The sequence below is a fragment of the Podarcis gaigeae genome (assembly GCF_964106915.1).
Source record: "Podarcis gaigeae genome assembly, chromosome: 2".
Taxonomy (NCBI): Eukaryota; Metazoa; Chordata; class Lepidosauria; order Squamata; family Lacertidae; genus Podarcis; species Podarcis gaigeae.
In genome coordinates, this window is record NC_139679.1 from 50,297,889 (window position 1) to 50,317,829 (window position 19,941).

Genomic DNA, 19,941 nt, shown 5'->3' on the forward strand with positions numbered 1-19,941 from the left:
CTGGCCCTGTTCTGCAACCACCTCAGGTGCTTTTGCCTGGCTGGAATGTGTCTTTGAACTGCGATAATGCCTCTTGCTTGCTTAAATGGAGGGTGTGTGTGTGTGTGTGTGTGTGTGTGTATAGAAATCTTTGAATTGTTACATTGCTGGAATGCAGCCTGCTGTACAAAGGAAAGAATCACACCTGTTGCTCTACCCACTTTTCGCCTCTGGCTTTGCCCACCTTTAGCATGTGGGCCCCGCAAAGCTTGCTTGTGGCAGAATGCGGCCCTCAGGCTGAAAAGGGTCCCCCACCCCTGGAGTATAGGGTTGCAGCCTTGGATACGTCCGGAGACAGCATTTGGCCTAGAACTATGTCTACAATTGCCAGCATGCAATCAGACAAATAAATGGATTGCTATTACTGGTGACTGAAAACGTTAAACTAGGAAAAAGAGAGAGAGATAGAGAATTAAAGTGATAGCAAAATTAACTGATGGTATTTGTTGTTGCTGCTGATTTTAAGGTACTGTCTATGGAAGGAGGGCAGTGATTTCCATCCAGGTGTTCCATTCATTTGTTAAAGCAAAGCAAAGGCTTTGTAAATAAATGGTATTCTATCAAGATGCATTATCAATATGCTGAAGCCAAACCAATACATCCAATTCTCATAAGGTCCAATGAAATTTGCAAGTTACAACACACAATGAAATGCTTGTGTAGGCAGGCTTCTGCTTGCTCTGAAAGGCTTTTTCTCCTTGTCTGGCTGAAACAGCATGAACAGCTCACATACTGAGCTGCCCATGATGAGCTCAACTTCTTTACTATTTGCTTAATACAAATCTGCTATGCAGACTTCCCTCTAATTTTGGGGAGTAGAGGAGGCCTAGCATCTTTCTGCAACATCACAATCCTATATACGCCTCCTTGAATGTAAGCCCCATTAACTTCAATGGGACTTGCTCCCAGATAAATGCATCTAGGATTGCTACCCAAGTTCTCCCTGGTGCAGCGCACGCCGCTTGCCTTTGTACATTGTAGCCTTAAATTATTGAACAAATTGCCAACAGCACAAACCACTTGGACTCTGCTTTGATATCTAAAACTTTAGAACAGTAGGTTTAATAATACCTTGGAGGTGGGTTCAATTCTTTTCTTCCTTTGCCCCAGCTGTGGATTCTTTACAAAGTCTGCATATGGAAAACACCCATGTCAGTATATTTTAGGTATAAATAAGGACACGCTGCCCCAGGGAGCAACCCATTTAGAAGCTAATCATCAAAGCCTACTTGTGGCTGAACTTTCACTTACATGAAAAAGAGCCTTTAAAAGGCTTTCACCTGTCTGTAGTTCAAGTGAACTAGCAACCTTCTCCGGGTGTTTTCTAGCTGCATTTTCAAATCAGCAAAGTCCCTTCCTTCCAACCATAGTGGCTTCTCTTGTTATAGACAGAAAAGATTAGTAACTTGTGAATCTGATTCTCCTGAACAGTTTTTATGCAAACACTGAGCCCAGAAAGGATTGCATTCATATTATTCCCGATAGTAAATGCAAATAAAGCAAATGGCCAGATTAACTGGAGGTTTGCTCAGTACCTTTTAAAAGGTGCTAGAATCCTCAGCAACTAGCTGATCTGCCTAATCAAAAGATTCACACAGTACTGGACCGGACCACTTTTGAACAGATGTGAGGAGCTGCATGGCTGAATGTTCCTCCTGTATCAATATGTACATGAAGAAATAGCTCTCCCTTTTCATGCAGCCTTCTCCCTCATGCTGGCTCTGACCATGGGGAAGATTTCAATCATGCACTCACCACATGCATTCCAAACATATGCAGTGCCAAGAGAGCTGTGCTAAGTGATTCCTCTGGATCTGTATATTGCTATGAAAGAAAGTTGCAGAGCAAGGACTTTTCAGGATGATAGCTGGGAAGAACATCGTTCATATTTATGTGGCATTTCCAAAATGACTATTAGAAAAATACCCACTGGCCAGTTTATTAATATCTGCACTCAAGGTTGCCACCTCCCTTCCTAACAGATTCCTGCACCTTCAACAGCTGAACAGCATTGAGAAGCTCAGCAGGTATAGCCACATACATAATCAAGAAGCACCTACTGAATTCAGAATAATGTTCATTGGTACAAACTATGTTTTCTAGTCCATCAGGTGTGCTTTTCTGTGAAACGACTGTTTTCTTTGTGGGGGACCCTGTGCTGTTTTGTGCTCTCATAGGGCATGTAACATTTAAGATACTTGAATTATTTCCTGGATTAAATTATGAGATGGCTTTAAAATATGTGTATGGGTAATGAAAGAATTAAGTCTAGCTGGAAAAAGTTTTGTTCTTATCTGGTTCCTTCTTTCATGGGCATTTCACACCTCTGGTTTGTCTTGTATTGTTGCATTTCTAGGACAATTTATATATTTTCTGCATTGGGATGGAAACTTTGCCCACCTTCTCAAAGCTTGGCAACCCTCAAGTGGGAAGGAACTGCATCATAGCCCCACCCATGTAGTTCCTGCATACAAACTTTTCTAGAGAAACATGGAAGAAGCTGCAGGTGACCTTTGGCGTTGCTGATGACTTGGCAATTTGTTTTAAAAAATAAAGGTTTATTGAAGTATTTTAAACCAATATTCCAATGACTGTAAATTCCCCAGGATTCAGGAAAGAAGAGACTTGGTTATACTAAATAAATGATTTGCATTGTGATAAATTATTTGCAATATAATGATGCAGTTTTAACATTGAGGCAACAATTTCTACCACAATCACAAAAAAGAGGCATGAAATTTTACAGGCAGAAATAAGTATGTATGTGTGGTGTGTGCATACACACACACACACACACAGAGAGAGAGAGAGAGAGAGAGAGAGCGCGCGCGCGCGCAATGTTCTGGTTGGTTTTTAATATAACAAAGAACAATGTACAATTTATTTCCATAATTAGTCAAGTTACACTCCAAACTCCCTGCTACCCTATTTGTTTACCTCTAGCTTCTATAATTCCTTACAAACATATTTTAATTTTAAAGTGAAAGGGTTGTTACTTCTGTTTGGGAGTGAGGTAGTTCTTGTATGTCAAGCAGAAATTCAACTGGTAGTGCTTTCCCCAGCATGTGAAGAACAGGGGGTAGGCAGACTTCAGGCTTTCAGAGTCCACTTTGTTTTCTACTATAACCTTCAGATCTGCCAGGAGTGAGGTACAAAAGACATATTCTTAGGAGTCAAGAATTCCAAGCCCAATAGTTTGTCTTGACTACCAGAAACGAAGAGTCCACAGTCCTTCGAGACACAAAATCCAGTACTGGCTATCCAAAAATTTATTCATTAAAGTAGTATGGTGCACAGCTTATCTACTGTAAACTACCCAGAAATCTATCCTCAAATCCCTTATGCCTAACCCAAGAGAAGACAAAATAAAAGGGAAAACTTCACCCCTTGAATTTCTGTTTAACAGAGTTTTTAAAGGTACAAGAATCCTGTCTGAGAGATAAAACTGTAGCAAGTCTATTCTTAGGTTCCCAAGATATTTAGCAATGGATTTTTTAAAATCCTTTATTTCCTTCTGCCTAAAGACAGCTCATTAGCAGCACGCTGGTAAAATATTTTCTGTCTCTAACCTCTGGCTTACCTTGGAGTAAACCCCACTGAAGCCAGTGGGAATCGCTTCTTAGTTGAGCAACACAGGATTGTGCTGTTAGCAAGATACATTTTCCTTACCAAATGCACTGTTTCCATAAGAAATGTGAAAGGCTTACAGTGTGATTCTAAGAGCATTTGCTTACGTAGTCCATAGTGTGTGTGCAGGACAGAAGCCCTCATAGTTTAAAATATGGATATTCCTAAACAGGGAAATCATAAATATTCCTAAACTGCAGATCTCTTTGGTAGTTTAAGAGTATTAACAACAGAATATACACATTTGCTTGTCTCTGCATTCCCTATTGTGTTCTACTTGCATTTGAGGAAGACTATCTCTCTCATTGCATCAACTTACATGCAAGTGATTTTCAGGTTTCTTCATGTCAATCGTACTAGTGGAAAATTCCTCCATTTATTTAAAAAGATAAACAGTTGTAACTTTCAAATTTGGTTAATACGACATCTATTACTGGCTTGGGCTGTCAGCATTCCAAAAAAGGGATATCACCCTGATCTCCAGCCTATCAGGATGCACTAGGCTGAGCCTTGGAAGGGAAACCTAAACATTACAGGTGTATAAGTACCAGAGCTAGCCAGCACAGATGATGCACCTGTCTCAGGGAAAGGAGTTACACAGGTGTGTTGAAACTTGGTCAACTGCCAGAGCTAGATTATGAGCTCATTTGATCCACAGATACATTCACCACACCGCTGCAGCCCGCAATTTCCTAACATTGGGCAGGAACCTCCTGAAATGAACATCTACTATGAAAATTTCTTTCATCCACAGAATATTCCTAGTCCACAGAGGCCTACAAACTTCGAAACAGGGGACTACAATGCTACACCCAACCCTTACTTGTGGTTAAATGGACCTTCCATTAACAGTCCACCTTACCTACCGGGAACCAATGGCAGCCCATACATCCCACCAGCCTATGGGATGCAAAGGCAGCTCTTGCCTAACATGCACGGCTTGGCAGGGAATGAAATGGGCTGGCTCCCAATGCCTTCTCAAGAAGAGCTGATGAAGCTGGTCAGACCACCTTATTCCTATTCTGCGCTCATTGCCATGGCCATCCACGGAGCCCCGGACAAGAGACTGACCCTCAGTCAAATCTACCAGTATGTCGCTGACAACTTCCCATTCTACAACAAAAGCAAAGCCGGTTGGCAGAATTCCATACGGCACAACTTGTCTCTCAATGACTGCTTCAAGAAGGTGCCCCGGGATGAAGATGACCCAGGTAAGAAGACTTTTTAATAATAATTTCACCCCCAGCCTCCCTTAAGAGGACAATCACCCATAAGTTCCCCAAGGTATCTAGTAGGCTAAATGTGATTCTGATCCAGTTTCCAGCAAAGCACAGGCAGAGTCCTATGAACCTTTGAATGGTAGCTATGCTATTTGTCCTCTCCTTCGCCAGACTTGATAATCCTAAATTGCTCCCTAATACCTGTTTGTTTGGTTACCACCAGGGAAATAAAGTTATTGGGGTGCCAGGGTGTGGGGAGAAAAATGGTTTGCTTTTGGAATCTGGTGATGTGTCTAAATTTTTTTTTTTTTTTGTAAGATTCTACAATCCCAATTTTCTATAGGCTCCCTCCCTTCCAAATTGCCATTCATAGCAGCAATTGAATACCCTTAGTAAGTTTGTCAACTTCTTCATTAACCCTTGATCCTATTCAAAACAAAACAAAAATTCCTTCCAGTAGCACCTTAAAGACCAACTAAGTCAGTTCTTGGTATGAGCTTTCCTGTGCATGCACACTTCTTCATCCTATGACTTTAATAGTAGGTTGATTCAAAGACATTGGCAAGTGATAATCTTTTCCATGCTGTGAAATTCTTTCCTTGTTGATTAAAGATCACACAAGCAACCAGGGCTGTTTTTTGGGGGGTGGGGGTGTCTGGTCCATAGGTGGCCTAGAATTCATTAGTTCCTTTGTCTTGATTATAAAAACACTTGAGCTGTTTTTTTAAGGAACTCACTTTCAGGGCTGATTTCTTGTTGGGTGTTACTGGGGGACACAATCACTCTGCCTGCTTGCTGTCTTGCCTGAGGGCAAATAGTGCCTTGTCTCAGTAAAATCTGCTGATGTTAATGAAGGGTTTGTAAAGTGTTTTTGGTGGTGGGGGCAGGGAGTGGAGTGGGCTATTAGGACTGAAATACCAAGTTGCACTGAAGTAAAAGTTCAGCTTCAGTTTACCTAAAGCCTGGGCAGGGGCTGGCTATAAGGATCTGGACAGATTTGAATACAAGCAGAGAGTCTCTGTCTTTCTTAAAGGGTGTTTCCCAATGTGTTGCTTTTTCTGAATCCAAGCCAGAATAAGCCCTGAGAACCATCTCTTTGTTGGCTGTGATTTATATTTACATTCTGCTGCTCTTGTTCTAACAGGGAAGGGCAATTACTGGACTCTGGATCCGAACTGTGAGAAGATGTTTGACAATGGAAACTTTCGGCGGAAGAGGAAGAAGAAGTCTGACTGCAGCGCCAGCACAGCATCTCTTGTTTCTGACAAATCGGAGGACAGCGCCTTAACTGGCAGCCCCAAGACGGCAGCAGAGCACCAAGACCTGCTGGAGAACTCATCTTCTGGAGCAGAGAGCTCCCCTGAAAAGAGATCTCCACCACCATCTTCCACCACTCCCTGCCTCAACAACTTCCTGTCCAGCATGACAGCTTATGTGAATGGGTCCAATTCAGTCAGCCGCTCAGTGGCCCTAGGACTTGGCACCGATGCTGGTGACAAAATGGGACAGAACGTGGTAGGCTTCAACTCATACACCCCTCTTGCCAACATCTCCAGCCATGGCAGCGGAGAGCCATGGTCCAATTCCATGTCCTCTGGTCATCTTGGCTATGGCAGCTCAGTTCTCAACCAGTTCAACAGCAGCTTTTACAACAGCCTCGCTGCAAATAATACTCTATATTCCAGAGAGGGAACTGAGGTGTAAGCAGAGGGAGGTCTTGTGGAAAGAGGGGAAAGTGTAAGGATACAGGGAGAGAAAATATTGTCGGGAAAGGTGCTTCACGTTAGCCCCCTCACTTTTTTCAATTTATGTTAAGATACACCAGAAAGGCATCTCTGTCCTGGCCAATGTTTTCAGGTAGTGGTATTCATAGGCCACAGAGGCTTCAAGCTGCACTGTACAGCCATGACTAACAGCAGACTTCCGCTTGTCTTAGGATCTGTACAGGACAGCATATCATTTTTAACTCCATAGTAATCACTGCTTCAATACTTTCTGACATTAAAACAGAATGGAATCATCACTTTACACCTAAGACTGCCTTGGAAAAGCGACTCTTCTATTGCTTGCTCACCATACAAAGGGGGGGGGGGATGACTAAAGCTTCATGAAATGGTCTTGATTCTGCTTTCGTGCTTAACTGAAAACAAGGCCTGGTTTGGTCATTGGCAAGTACTTTTAAATCTCATTGATTTTCAATTGGAGAGTTGATGCTTCTCAGCTAAAACCAATGGGATTTAAAAGAACTTAACATTGACCAGATCATGTCCATGAGATCTGCTACTTTCTTCAAAATATGCACATGCATTCTGATGGTTCTGTGAAACATGATATAACAACACTTAAGGGGGGGGGAGTGTAACAAAGGGTAGGAAGTACTAGAAACTTCTGTTCCTTCTTAATAAAATCCATATTTAAAAGCCTGGCCTTTAATCTTTTATGTTTACAGATGTGAGGGTAAAAAGATTTCGGAACAGGAATTGATAGTTTGGGTCTGTTTCAAAACCCATTACTATTACTGGTATTTAAAAATAAATAAATCTAAAACTCAGTTTGAAGTCATGCTAGTCCAGGTAGCCAACCTGACATAGAAGTTGTAACTGATAATTTTGTTAGCATGGTGTTTGGGTGGAAAGGTAAAATTTCTATGTACTCGCCAAGTTTCAACACTGCTATTTTATGAGAACCTAAGAATCTTTCATGTTGGTTGCTACTGCATTTTCCAAGGGAGGAAAAGAAGCCTTTTTATTTTACAGTTCTTAAACAATCTCTGTCCACGGTATTAACACAAATGGGGCATTCTTTTATTTCTTTTTTTTTAACCTGAAGGTTAATTTATGTACACCTTTCTTATACAATACTGTAAAGCATAAACTTGGGGCAGTTTTGCAGTGCAATCCTATGCATGTCTACTTAGACGTAAGTCACATTAAGTTCAATGGGCTTTACTCCGAGATAAGTGGGTAAAGGATTGCAGCCCTAACGGATGCTCTCTGGCAAGGTTGCTAAGGGGACCTTTATGTATTATGACGACAAAGAAAACACTGTCGCTTGATATTTTTATTCTGCATATTTTGGTTACAGTTGCAGGGAAGTATTTTTTAATAAAATATTTGTTTGTAAAAACTGTGTGCGTATTGTACTTGAAGTTGACAGTAAGTGCCAAAACAAATAAGATGACAATGGATTATTGTGATGTTCTTCTGACAACAGCTCAAGATCTGGAGATTTAACTTGTACTTAACTTGCAGGCTGGTGGGAAACTAGCACAACAAATTCTCATTCAAAGGGCCAAACAGGGCAACATTTGCTTGCTGGCTCTTTAATATCAGTGAGCTACATGCCCTGATCACAAAATAACACCTACAAAGCAGGACACAAATGTCAAATGGGTCAGCTATAGTTATCGCATACCACTTCCCAAACTTAAAGGCCAGTATTAAGTTGCATACAAAAGAGTGACACAAATTGCCTAACTAGTGAAAGAGGGAAATACATAATAATGATCCAGCTAAATTAAATTAGTCCCGATTACAATGGAACACAGCCAACCGCATGGCCTTCCACTGGAGTAAGATTTAACTGCACCATGCTCAAAATCTGTCTGTGGGCGAAGGATGTTGTCATGTCTGTTTATGAGTAAATATGTGTTTTATGCAATATAGTGGTAGTAGTAGTAGTAATAATAATAATAATTAATAATTTACTATTTATACCCCACCCATCTGGCTGGGTTTCCACAGCCACTCTGGGCAGCTTCCAACAAAATATTAAAATACAGTAGTCCATCAAACATTAAAAGCTTCCCTAAACAGGGCTACCTTCAGATGTCTTCTCCCAGACACCTGGGAGCGCTTTGCACAAGCGGAACTTCCACTTTGTGCACAAGCAGAAGCCATTCTGCTTGCTGACTTATTTAGCTGAGTACTGCCTGTCTGGTAGAATACTGACTTAACTTGCTGCAGACATAAAGACTCACTCCCAGCCACAGAAAGCTTTTTGATCCAGCAGAGGGATCCCACTGGAGGAGAAAGGAGAGGCTGACAAGACTGTTGGCAATCTCCTTCCCCCTGCAGCCCCCAGCACAAGCTCCCACCCCTGGTCCAGTAGGTTCCCCAGCCCTCTGGAACAATGGCAGTGTGTTGCTTGAGGCTACAGAGGGAAGGGGAATCATCAAAAGACAGCCTCCACTCCCTCCGCCACTGGGAGCAAAGTCTAAATCCCGTCCATTATGTAAATGAGTTGGTCTACTGTAAGTTGCCTTGAACACTGAGAAGCTGGGGGTTTATTACAGTCCTGCCTGAGAGTGCTTGGGTGGGTGGGGAACAATAACTTTAGTCAACTATTTACATAAAGCGTAAAGTGTGAACGTGCATTAATCCACATGTCTGAAAAATGAAAGCATGCAGAAAGGAAACGTGAATGTTTTATTCAACAGAAGCAGTAAAAAAAATCCCTGCCGTACTGCTTAAGACTAAATGCTTTTCCCACTTGAAATCTCCTCCTAAGATTTTCCATCTGCCAAATCAAAGCACTTACATGACTCCTGGGTTTGGGTATGGAGTGATCTGGGGACAGAATTGCTATCCTGCATCACTTTACCCCCATGTCCCTGGTACACTGATATCCTGCTGAGTGTTAGCTCCAATGGTCCTTTTAAGGCTGCATATACAACCTACATTTAAAGCACATTTCCCCCCCTCACAGAATCCTGGGAACTGCAATTTGTTAAGGAGGCTGGCAATTGTAGCTCTGGGGAGGCAGGGGGATGTGCTTTTAATGTAGGGTGTGTACAGGAAATGCCAGTTGAGAACTCTCTCATGTGGCCTCAGATTTTCCTGCGTCCTTTGTGGAAATTAAGATTGGCAGCAAGCCTTTGCTGGTTTTGGGGAGGGGTCTGGTGGATGACTGACCCAGCCATGTGCTGGAGCTGGCCTTGATCATGCTCATGCACATGCTCAGCTCAGAGCCTAGTGGGAAAGCCACCAGTGGTCCAGGCCTACCAAAGCCAGGGCAGGGAGCGGTGAAATGGGCCTGCATGGAGTTCCATGGTCTTCTGCAGTAGTTTGCTTTCTCTGCCAATCTGCTTGTGCAAGGATGTGAGTAGTGGGGTGGAGCATAAAAAAGAGAACAACCTAGAAGATGAACAAGTGCTCTGGAGAGCTCACCAACCTGCAGTGCCCTTTTCCTGCTGCCCTTCTAGGCAATGTGAAAAGTATTGCCATGAATCCTACCATGAGGGGCACGGTAAATAATGTGTGCCCGAATGGTCCATGAAATCCACCATCACTATTGACTAAACGACTTAACAACAACAACTGCTCTAAACAGCAGGAAGAACTTTCTGACAGAAAGAGCTGTTCGGCAGTGGAATGGTCTCCCTCAGGAGGCTGTGGGCTCCCCTTCATTGGAGGATTTTAAGCAGAGGTTGGATAGCCATCTGTCATGGGTGCTTTAGTTAAGATTCCTGCATTGCAGGGGTTGGACTAGATGACCCTCTGGGTCCCTTCCAACTCTACAATACTATGATTCTGGAAAGGAGAGGAATATGGTGGCATCAGCTCTTCTGCCCTCAGGGGCACAGAAGCACCTCTGAGAAAGATGATCTAGGTAATAGTTCATATTGCCTCAGTCAAGTATTCCTGAACATTTTTTTACATACCATCATAATAACATGCTCAAATTGTGCATGAGGGAGTTTTGATATATGTATTCACAGATGGTAAAGGGTAACCCAAGGTGGGTAGGGTGAAGGTGCATAGTAGCTAATGGAATAAGGTACAAATCTCTAGATTTACTTTCTAGATAGCACTTCTAATTTACATTTTTAAAACAAGTTCTGCTCGGCCTTAGAATTGTACAGCTGGGAGGGATCCTGAGGGTCATCTAGTCCAACCCCCTGCAATATAGGACTCCAGCCCACATAAACTGCTGTGTGAATGCAGCCTCAGATAGTGCTTAGTCAACACATTCTTAGAGGGTTATAAAGCATATGCAGAACTACTTCGTTACTGACCCTCTAAACTAATCCCTAGTTTTTGTTTGACTTGTATGTCATGACCTTCCAGCTTCAACTAATCCAACACACACAGGTGTTGGGTATTGGCAGGTGTTGAGCAGTCAAGGTCTATGTACCCTTTCACCTCTCTTTTTAGGCTGAGGAGGAGGAAGTCTCTAAGCAAGTAGGAAAGATCACCAGGAAGCATTATGTCAAGGAAGGTTGTCAGGCGAAGAAATCTTTTCCACTTGAATCTGTGCACAAACTAATTGGCACACTATCCTCCTCCCTGCAAGAACCTGTCACGTCAAGCAAATGTACAGAAGGTACATGTTCAAATGAGCTCTCATGGAATATTCAGAACAAGTGATTTCCATGCCAACAGTTTAGGACTTGGACAGCTTTCATTTGGGTTTGGTGTATTGTTTTGAAATGCTCAGGTTGATATACAATACCTGAAGACTTAAATAAGGGCTGTGGATCTTCCTGTTGGACTCTCAAGTCCCATCATCTCATTGGCCATGCTAGCTGCGGCTGATGGGAGCTGGAGTCCAGCAACAACTGGAGGGCCACAGGTTTCCCATCCCAATGTGTGCTTTTACAGCTCTGCCCTTCTTGGTAGCCTGCTAATATGCTTCTAAACAAATTTGAAGCATAATTATTATGGCAAAGGCTGTATATTGCTATATTGTTCCAAAGGATTCACTAGAATACATGCTCATTTATCTGCTGAGAATATTGGGACCCGTAAGGGCTCCAGTGCTCTCTCCTGTTCACAGAGGCAAACATGAAACATTTAATAACCTTGATCTTGGTCTGGAAGCTGCAACTGGTGCAAGATGCTTGACTTCTCACTGGGGTAACTGTTTACCCAACTGTTTAAAGAATGGCACTGACTGCCCGTTAGCTCAAGGGGCTAGTTTTGGTATATAAAGCCCTATACAGCTTGGGACTAGGATACCCGAAATATCACGTCACCCCTTATATTCCCAATCAAATCACTATGCTCTGTAGTTGAGGACCCCCTGCAGGTACCATCTTTTCAGGAGGTCCATTCCTCACAAACTATGGAACTCGCTGCTACAAGATGTAGTGATAAGCCACTTGCTTAGATGGTCTGCAAGGGGATTAGACAAATACATGGAAGATCTATCATTGGACATTAGGCATGGTGGCTAAATGGTTCAGATGCAGCAGGGCACTAAATTACAGTTACTATAGTGAGAAGGCTAGTGCCCTTGGGTTCTCATTGCAGCCTTTCTTGAGGTACCTGGTTAGTTTCTGTGGGAAAACAGGATGCTGCCCTAGATGGACTTTTGGTCTGAACCGGCAGGGCTCTTCTTATGTACTTGAGGGACAAATATCCTTTGGAACTGCCTGTTTCTTAGTTTCAGTGGATAAATATTTCTGCTGTATTGATGCAGAAGCAGCAGCCCTATACTTAACAATGAATCCCAGACCCAATAGTGTCTGCCTGTTTCTCTTCAAAGCATTTGAGAGAGACTTCTCCCTAACAGAATGTCATGCATTGGGATAGTCACAAATAAGACAGCAATGGGATTAAGCCTCCTCCTGAGGTACTGCAGGGTAATTTGGATGCACAGTATCTTACATACCAACAAGGGTGTTTGATGCCTTTCTTTGAACTTAAAACAGCTTATCATTTGCTGCCACATTCCAAGCTCTCAATATGCAAAATGCCATGCAAATTCAGGGCAAATTCACTCCATTTGCCTCTAACAGGAAGGAAAGGGAACAAACACTGGCTTGTTTTCTATCTATGCTGTAAGGCTTATGGTAGGAATGTTAGGAATGTTAAAGGAGTACCACATGTTCTCCATCATGTTATGGCCTGCTCAGTGTTGTGCTGCTCAAAAGTTGGCCAATTCCCTAGTTTTATCATGGACAAAGTTTGGTTGTTGCTGCACTTCCAAAGTGACTATCGTCTTTGTCAACGCTCATAGGAAAATCCTATAAATAGGAAATTGCTATGTCATATGATCTGATGCATAATTTCAACAGCATTTTGCATATTGGATGAAATGCAGCCTCACAGATTTCTGTACCGTAGTTTCCACAAACCATAGAATGACACTCTTTCTCTGCTGAATTCTCCCTACTTAAACACCCATAAGCAATCAATTAGCTACTCAAAAGGCTCAGGGCTAGTTCACTGGGTAAATGGTATCAGTTTTAGAACTAGGATCTGCTTCTTCACTGTGCAGTAGCAGCCTTGCAAGCTCATTAGCACTTTTTTTGTGGATGCGAGAGGATTGTGTGTGTGGCTAGTGGTGACTGCTCTAATTAGATTATTATGTAGTCTTTTACTGCCAAGAGTTTGTAATGAGCTTATTTAACTTTTTTTGATGCTTTATGTTTAACCTAGAATTGTTTATTACAGTATAATTATCTTGTACTGTGCTTTCCACAAATACCACATGCATTAAGTAGGATGGGGTGGAGAGAGAAGTGAGGAGGCAGGAGAGAATAAGATTTGATTAAAATCCTGACAGAAGTCAAAGCTGAGAGATCCCTGTTCTCTGTCTTCCCACTGGTGAAATTTATTCGCCTTAAGTAAGATAGATTGCATAACAGGCCTATGCATGATCAGCCGTCATTGATAGGACTTCAGTAATATATTCTAATAAAATCCACCAGCACGCAGTTTTAGCTCAATGCTATAGCTAGTGCTTTTAACACAAAGTTTCTTAGATTCAATCCCTGACATCTCCAGATAGAGCAGGGAGACCCTCCTGTCTGAAATCCTCAACAGCTTCTCTCAGTCACATTAGAAAAAGCTGAAGTAGATGGACCAGCAGCCTGATTCAGTATAAGGAAGCTTCCTATGTTCTTATTCACCATTAGGACTGTATACATGTTACTTAGGCATACAATGAATGTGCACAGAAGGGGAAATGGGATCATGCACTCCTGTCTGTCAGCACCAATTTAGACATATACTTTAAACATGCAGACCTAAAGGGTGTATAGTCCTTATACCTTTTACTTTTGAGAGTGGCATTTTAAAAAAATGACAAAGCAGGATTACTTGGCATTGTCGTGACTAAGCTTATAAAAGTTTGGCTTCATAAAAGGTTATAAAAGATTTCCTTATATTATATTCTAATTATTGATAATATATCCTTTATATTATTAGAGAGTATTAAATATGGATTTGGCATTTAAGCCACTTACAGTAGTTTGATACCGTGTAAGTGTAGCATTTTGACAGTCTTTACTGTGTGGAGAACGGGAGCTTCAATGAAATAAAGGGTATTTTTTATTCAGGTTTGTTCGAGCAAGTTTACAAAAACTACTTTTCTGAAGGTCTGGTGTTATAAACCAGAGCACTCCATTTATGGAGAACTGGCATTATGAATGACATATTTGTATATTTGAGTTTCTCTATATTGAAAGGTCATATACATTGTAATTAAACTTTGTAAATATCTATGAAGCAGGAGAGCCATTTCTCAAACTTCCATTGGCAGAATGGCAGTCGTATGTTGTAATTCTGCCTCTTTATTTCATTCATTCTTTTTAGAGGCTTGTGGAACTATGAGAAGCTAATGAGGAAGAGCATGGAGTTGGAATGATCAAGGAGATGGGTAACCTGAATATGTTGTATCACAGGAATGAAGGTGTTTTTCTCTGCTCTGTTTCAACTACTGGAACTGAACTTGACTAGTTGATATATCAATGGAAAATGGGCTTGCCTCTCTTAAAACTACCTGCCACAACTGTAACCAATTTATTGTGAATTTACAGCCTGAAGAGATCAGTTTTTAACTCATCATTACCATTCCTTAAAACATCTTAGGAAAATGGTACAAACAGAATTTTTTATGGATTGTGTTACTGCAGAATTGTTATTTGCCCTTGCAGTGTATGTTGCCTTATCATTCCTTCTTTCATTAATCTATCTCATTTTTATACCACTCTTCTTTCAAGGTGCTTAGGAAGGTATACACAGTCCCCCCCACCATTTGTTCTCACAGCAACTCTCTCAAGTAGCTTAGGCTGAAAGCTTTATGAAAGCAAGCAAACTTTATGCCTAAATGGGGATTTGAACCTGGGTCCTAGTTCTACATTCTCACCACCACACCACAAACATTCATGTCATGCAATACTTTTTGCATACTGAAGAGCTTCCTTCCCACTTTTTCACCTATCTTTAGGTATATATGTACAAACACTAACCCATGGTTTAGTGCTGCTTGCATGAACTTAAGCGAGCGAGCAAATCTGTTGTACATGGATAGGCAAACTAAAGCCCGGGGGCTGGATCCGGCCCAACCGCCTTCTAAATCTGGCTCACGGACGGTCCGAGAATCAGCGTGTTTTTACATGAATAGAATGTATGCGTTTATTAAAAATGCATCTCTGGGTTATTTGTGGGGCAGAGGAATTCGTTCATTCCCCCCCCCCCAAAAAAATATAGTCCCATCCCCCACAAGGTCTGAGGGACAGTGGACCGGCCCCCTGCTGAAAAAGTTTCACTCTCTCCTTCTCCCACCCAGCCAGGAGGAGGACTTTGTCACAGATTAGCTTAACTTTCACAAATGCCAGCCTGTTGTTGTGACCAGACAATGAATCCTGGCTCATAACAAGTTCTCATTAGTTAGTTTGACCTTTGAAACCTCCATAACAAGATGTGGGGATGACCACCAACTTAGATAAAGATAGACCTTTGGTCTGAACCAAGGGGGCTCTTATATTCTTGTGAGAGGGTGAGGGAGAGCAGAGACATGACCCTTACCTCAGACACACAGTGCTAAACCAGAGCTTATTGTTATGTGTGAACCATACCTTGTTATGTGTGAACCATGTGTGAACCATACCTTTCTATAGTGTGGGTCTGACTGTATATAACCCGTGAACCACAGTGCAGACTACCAAGAGGCAAGAGGGAAGAAATAGGCAGAATGCCTCAGTGACAGAACCCAGAGCTATACTCTGTTCCCCAGAGGGTGTGTGTTCAACCAACACGTCGTCTGCAGACCTTCATGCCACCATATACCAAGGGGCTAGGGTGGGTGACACCATTTTAAGCCCCGAATAGTGACATGCATTTCAGATTAGGTCTGACTTGGGCTCTAGCTATCAGGTGAAACATGGTGTGCCGCTGTGCATGCAATACTTAGCCATAAAATTTACAGCCTTGTTATCTGTGAGCTAAACTGAAAACAAACACTCATACAGGTGGAGCGTGCCATCTGTTTACATATAAACAAGTGGCCTAATCCAGCCTTCAGGCAATTGCCATAGAGGGAGGAAGGGAGAAGCGGTTAGTTTTAGGAAGAAACCAGTCACCTCAGGCAAAGGTAATTTGTCCTGGCCATCTGCAGGTTCAGGAAGGCCTAGGCAAAACCGGCCAAGGTGCAGGATACTGAGGAGACTAAGGTGTTGCCTTGGCACAGACACATGGGTGGCTGAACAATGGAAGCAGAAAATATGAGCTTGCCTAAGCTGCAGGTTGAGCAGAACTTTGTGTTGTGGTAACATGGTGCTGAGTGAGTCACCACGTCTTGAGGTTGAAACTAGGAGAGTTAAATCCAGGTGTTTCCCTTGGATATATGGGATTGATTGCTCTCCATTTCAGAAGCACAGTCCTCTGTCCTTATGCTGCATCCTTACCTTTTAAGAGAAAAATGTAGTCCTTTTTCCAATCCAGGAAAAGACAATTATCTTCTTCAGGGACCCAGAAAAATGCAGAGCACTGCAAAATATGGTTTTATTACAATAGTATTGGGCCTGTATCCAAACCAAGGCCTACCACCACTTTTGTGGGGCAAGAGTTTGGCTGAGAGAAGTTGAATCTTAAATAAAACCTGGGCTGGAACTACTTCAGATTCAAGTGTACTAGAACTGCCAAGAAAACACGGCCTGGATTTCTAAACATGGGACAGACACAGACTCTCTCTCTCTCTCTCTCTCTCTCTCTCTCTCTCTCTCTCTCACACACACACACACACACACACACACACACACACACACACACAAAATGTGCTTTTTCAGATGCTCAAAGCTCCTGAAGTTCAAAGTACCAATATTGGCTCTTCATAAGTCTTAGCAGTATGTGACTTGGCAGACTTGGTTTTATATAATTAATAGACTGAAGGAAAGAGTAGTGACAATTTCTTTCAAATACTGTGGTGCTCAAACAAAACCAGTTTCGCATAATACACACTTAATACCACACCATTAAAACTAAGTTACCTATATATCAATACCAAAATGCCAGGTTCTAGGCAGATGCTACATCTGAGTCAGGAGAAGCAGTGCAAACACTGGCCTGGTGCCTGAATACCCTGGTGCACTGGATGAGGGTTAATAAGCTGAGCTTGAATCCAGCAAAGCAGGAGACCTTTTGGGTGGTTGTTTCCCATGCCCAAGAGGTGTTCAGTTGCATGTTCTGGACGGGGCTGCACTCCCTGTGAAAGAGAAAGTTTGCAGCTTTGGGATACTCCTTGAGCCATCTTTGTTACTTCAGGCCCAGGTAACAACTGTGACTTAAGAGTGCCTTCAGTTTCAACTGGTATGCCAACTGTCATGATTCCTGGATTCCTGGACCAGGATAGTTTGAACACAGCAGTCCATACATTGGTAACTTCAAGAATTGATTCCTGTTAAAACATCCTGGAACTGGTTACTGGCAACATGTTACTATATGACTCAGTGCCAGGTTACCAAAAAGGCAGAGTAGGCACTGACCGACCTTTGGGCTCCACGCAACAACGAATTGAAACAATATTGATTTGATCAAGAAAGAAAATTACAAAAACCTCTTAGGATATGATTTGCAAGGGTGGCCCCGAGATTTTGACTGCCATGGGGACTTCAGAGGGTTTAATGTGGCACTGCCACAGCTGAGAGAGCAGAACTGGTTACTGATTTTCCAGGTTCAAGTTTCTTGTGTTAATTCTCAATGTCCTAAGCAACTTGGGCCCAAAGTACCTTAGGGATTGCCTGGTTCCTTATGCTTCATCTCAATCGCTTACATCTTCTGACAGGGAACTTCTGGTGGTAGCCCACATTCCTGAGCTTCAGTCAGCCTTTACCAGAAGCTATTAGCATGGCAGGCCCTGTTCTATGAAACTGTTCCCCAGTAGAGGTCCAGCAGGAGTCACCCCTTCTTTTAGACAGCTTTTGAAAACAGGCCTTTGGAACATGATACTTTTTGAAATAATGACAACAACAACAACAACAACAACAACAACAACAACAACAACAACAACAGTATTTATTGATGGTACTGCAATATTATCTTTTTTTGTTGTGTTTTATGAAAGTGCAGTTTATGAATATTTAAACAAGCAAACAGAATAAACATTTTATTTCAAAGATTTGACCTGGACCTTAAATGAAACTGTAGAAATGCAAAAGATGGGAGAAGAGATGGGACAAAACTTGCACCTAAGGTCAAACATTGCCCATAAAGGCAAAGACCTCAGTGTGAAATGTGCATTTGCAAAGTGTTGTTAAAATTTCACCAAAGGAGTGAGTTCAACTGGAAACACTTTGAAACATCCCCATGAGTGGGGAAGGGCCATAGATCAGTGGTAAAGCATATGTATTGCATGCAGAAGGTCTTGTGCTCAATTCATAGCTCCTGCCGATCAAGAGTGGCAACACCCAGTGCATATTTGGCCCTAGAAAGTTGTCTTCAGGAGATTGTGGTCTTCATGCTGAAAAAAGGTTTTCCAGTCACTGGCTTGTTTGAGCCACGAACCAGTGCCAGAATGTATTTTCAATAGCATAACTTACTCTAGGGCATGTGAAGCAGAAAGTAACTAACCGTGTTCAGAGCAGCTCTTTTTTTTACTTAATAACTAAAATTATCCCACACACATTTTGAGGAATGAGGCCAGAAGCTAACATCTTCCAGGTCTGTGGGTTGGATTTTTGGCACTCAAGAGCCTGTACAGCTCTCAATGTTACAATTAGGCACTGGTCAAAAGGTTCACTGCCATTTTGATAGCTTTTTATGTGAGTAATTGTGCTGTAGAAAAGGGAGGGTTGGATTTCACTGAAACTCATGTTTAAGAAAAAGCCAAGTCCAAAGGAAACCTCCCCAAGGCTGCCTTTGAGTGTTATGCAAGACAAATGAAAGAAAACCTGAAAAGGTCAAAGAGGAGCCTCTCTCCCTGACAAAAAAAATACAAATATGCTCTGATAACGATCTTAAAAGGGAACATCCTACAGTGAGGGGTAGAAGGTGCAAGAGGGTTTGGTCAACTTGATTTGGGTCTGCCATACAGTCTCATGTGTGTGAGGTGAAAACTTTCCTGCAGCATTTTGTAGTGTTTTCCCAACGGTTATTATTGCTTCCTTGTTGCACCCACTGGTGTCAAAACCACCATAAACAAACTAACTAAAAGCAAGGACTACGTTAATAATAATGGAATTATTTTGAGAATAGCAAACATTCTACATTCATATGTGTCAGAGCCACCCGAGGTCCCAGCTCACAAGAGACCAAAATCCAGTCCAAGTTATATACAAAAGGTTTTATTGAAGAACATTGTTGTCGTTACATCCAAGCTCCGTGGCTCAGCATCTGTTACCCTTAGATGTTTGAAGTCCCCTCTGAGTCAGTCCCGCCCCTGCACCAGCTTAAGAGGCTTGTACTGCTCCACCTTTTCCTCTCCTTCCTTTTCCGCAGGGTCTTCCTGCCCCCCTGTGCTCCCTCCCTTCGGGACTCCCCCGAGGCTGAGTCTTCTGACGCCTGCTCCCCCCTCCTTCGTGCTTTGGGACCAGGCTCCTCCTCAGGGCTCTCCTCATTTCCGCGCGCCTCCACATTTGAACTTGGCGCGCGTACGTTGCCTCTGACCTTCCTTTCGACCGTTACGCTACTCTCGGTACTACACTCCTCCCCTTCCGGCAGGACGTTCTGCTCCGAACTCCTTCCCCTCTCTGCTCCCTGTTCTGCTCCTTCTGACACACTGGTAACTCCACCCCCTTCACTCCGTTCCGACGGAGAGGCCGGTCCCGATCTCCAACCCCCACTGGGGATTCCCTCTTCGTTCCCCTGCTTCTGACTGCTTCCCTCTCTAC

General features: G+C 42.6%; 1 protein-coding gene and 1 long non-coding RNA gene across 6 annotated transcripts in view; one reads left to right on the forward strand and one right to left on the reverse strand.

The window, feature by feature from the left end:
• The window catches only part of LOC310835225, a 53,527-nt gene extending 35,499 nt beyond the window's left edge, over positions 1–18,028 (reverse strand). Inside the window, exons 1-2 of one of the 5 annotated variants that reach the window (XR_014559427.1) lie at positions 16,522–18,027; positions 1,111–1,169 (exon numbers count right to left, since the gene is read on the reverse strand). This is a non-coding gene — a long non-coding RNA (uncharacterized lncRNA). Of the gene's footprint in view, positions 1–1,110; positions 1,170–11,919; positions 12,004–16,521 lie in introns of those variants that run through there. The other 4 variants (XR_014559428.1, XR_014559429.1, XR_014559430.1 and 1 more) reach the window with 4 other exon arrangements.
• On the forward strand, positions 4,249–7,975 carry FOXI1 (forkhead box I1). The gene is made up of 2 exons (XM_083726072.1): positions 4,249–4,877; positions 6,031–7,975. The coding sequence occupies exons 1-2, from the start codon at positions 4,304–4,306 to the stop codon at positions 6,588–6,590; spliced, it is 1,134 nt and encodes a 377-aa protein (XP_083582198.1). The 5' UTR covers positions 4,249–4,303; the 3' UTR covers positions 6,591–7,975.
• Positions 18,029–19,941: the final 1,913 nt, after the last annotated feature.

Coding starts and splice junctions, on each gene's coding strand:
- FOXI1 (XM_083726072.1), top strand. CDS start 4,304: ATGAGCTCATTTGATCCACAGATACATTCACCACACCGCTGCAGCCCG. Junction 4,878..6,030: donor CCGGGATGAAGATGACCCAG/GTAAGAAGACTT, acceptor TTGTTCTAACAG/GGAAGGGCAATTACTGGACT.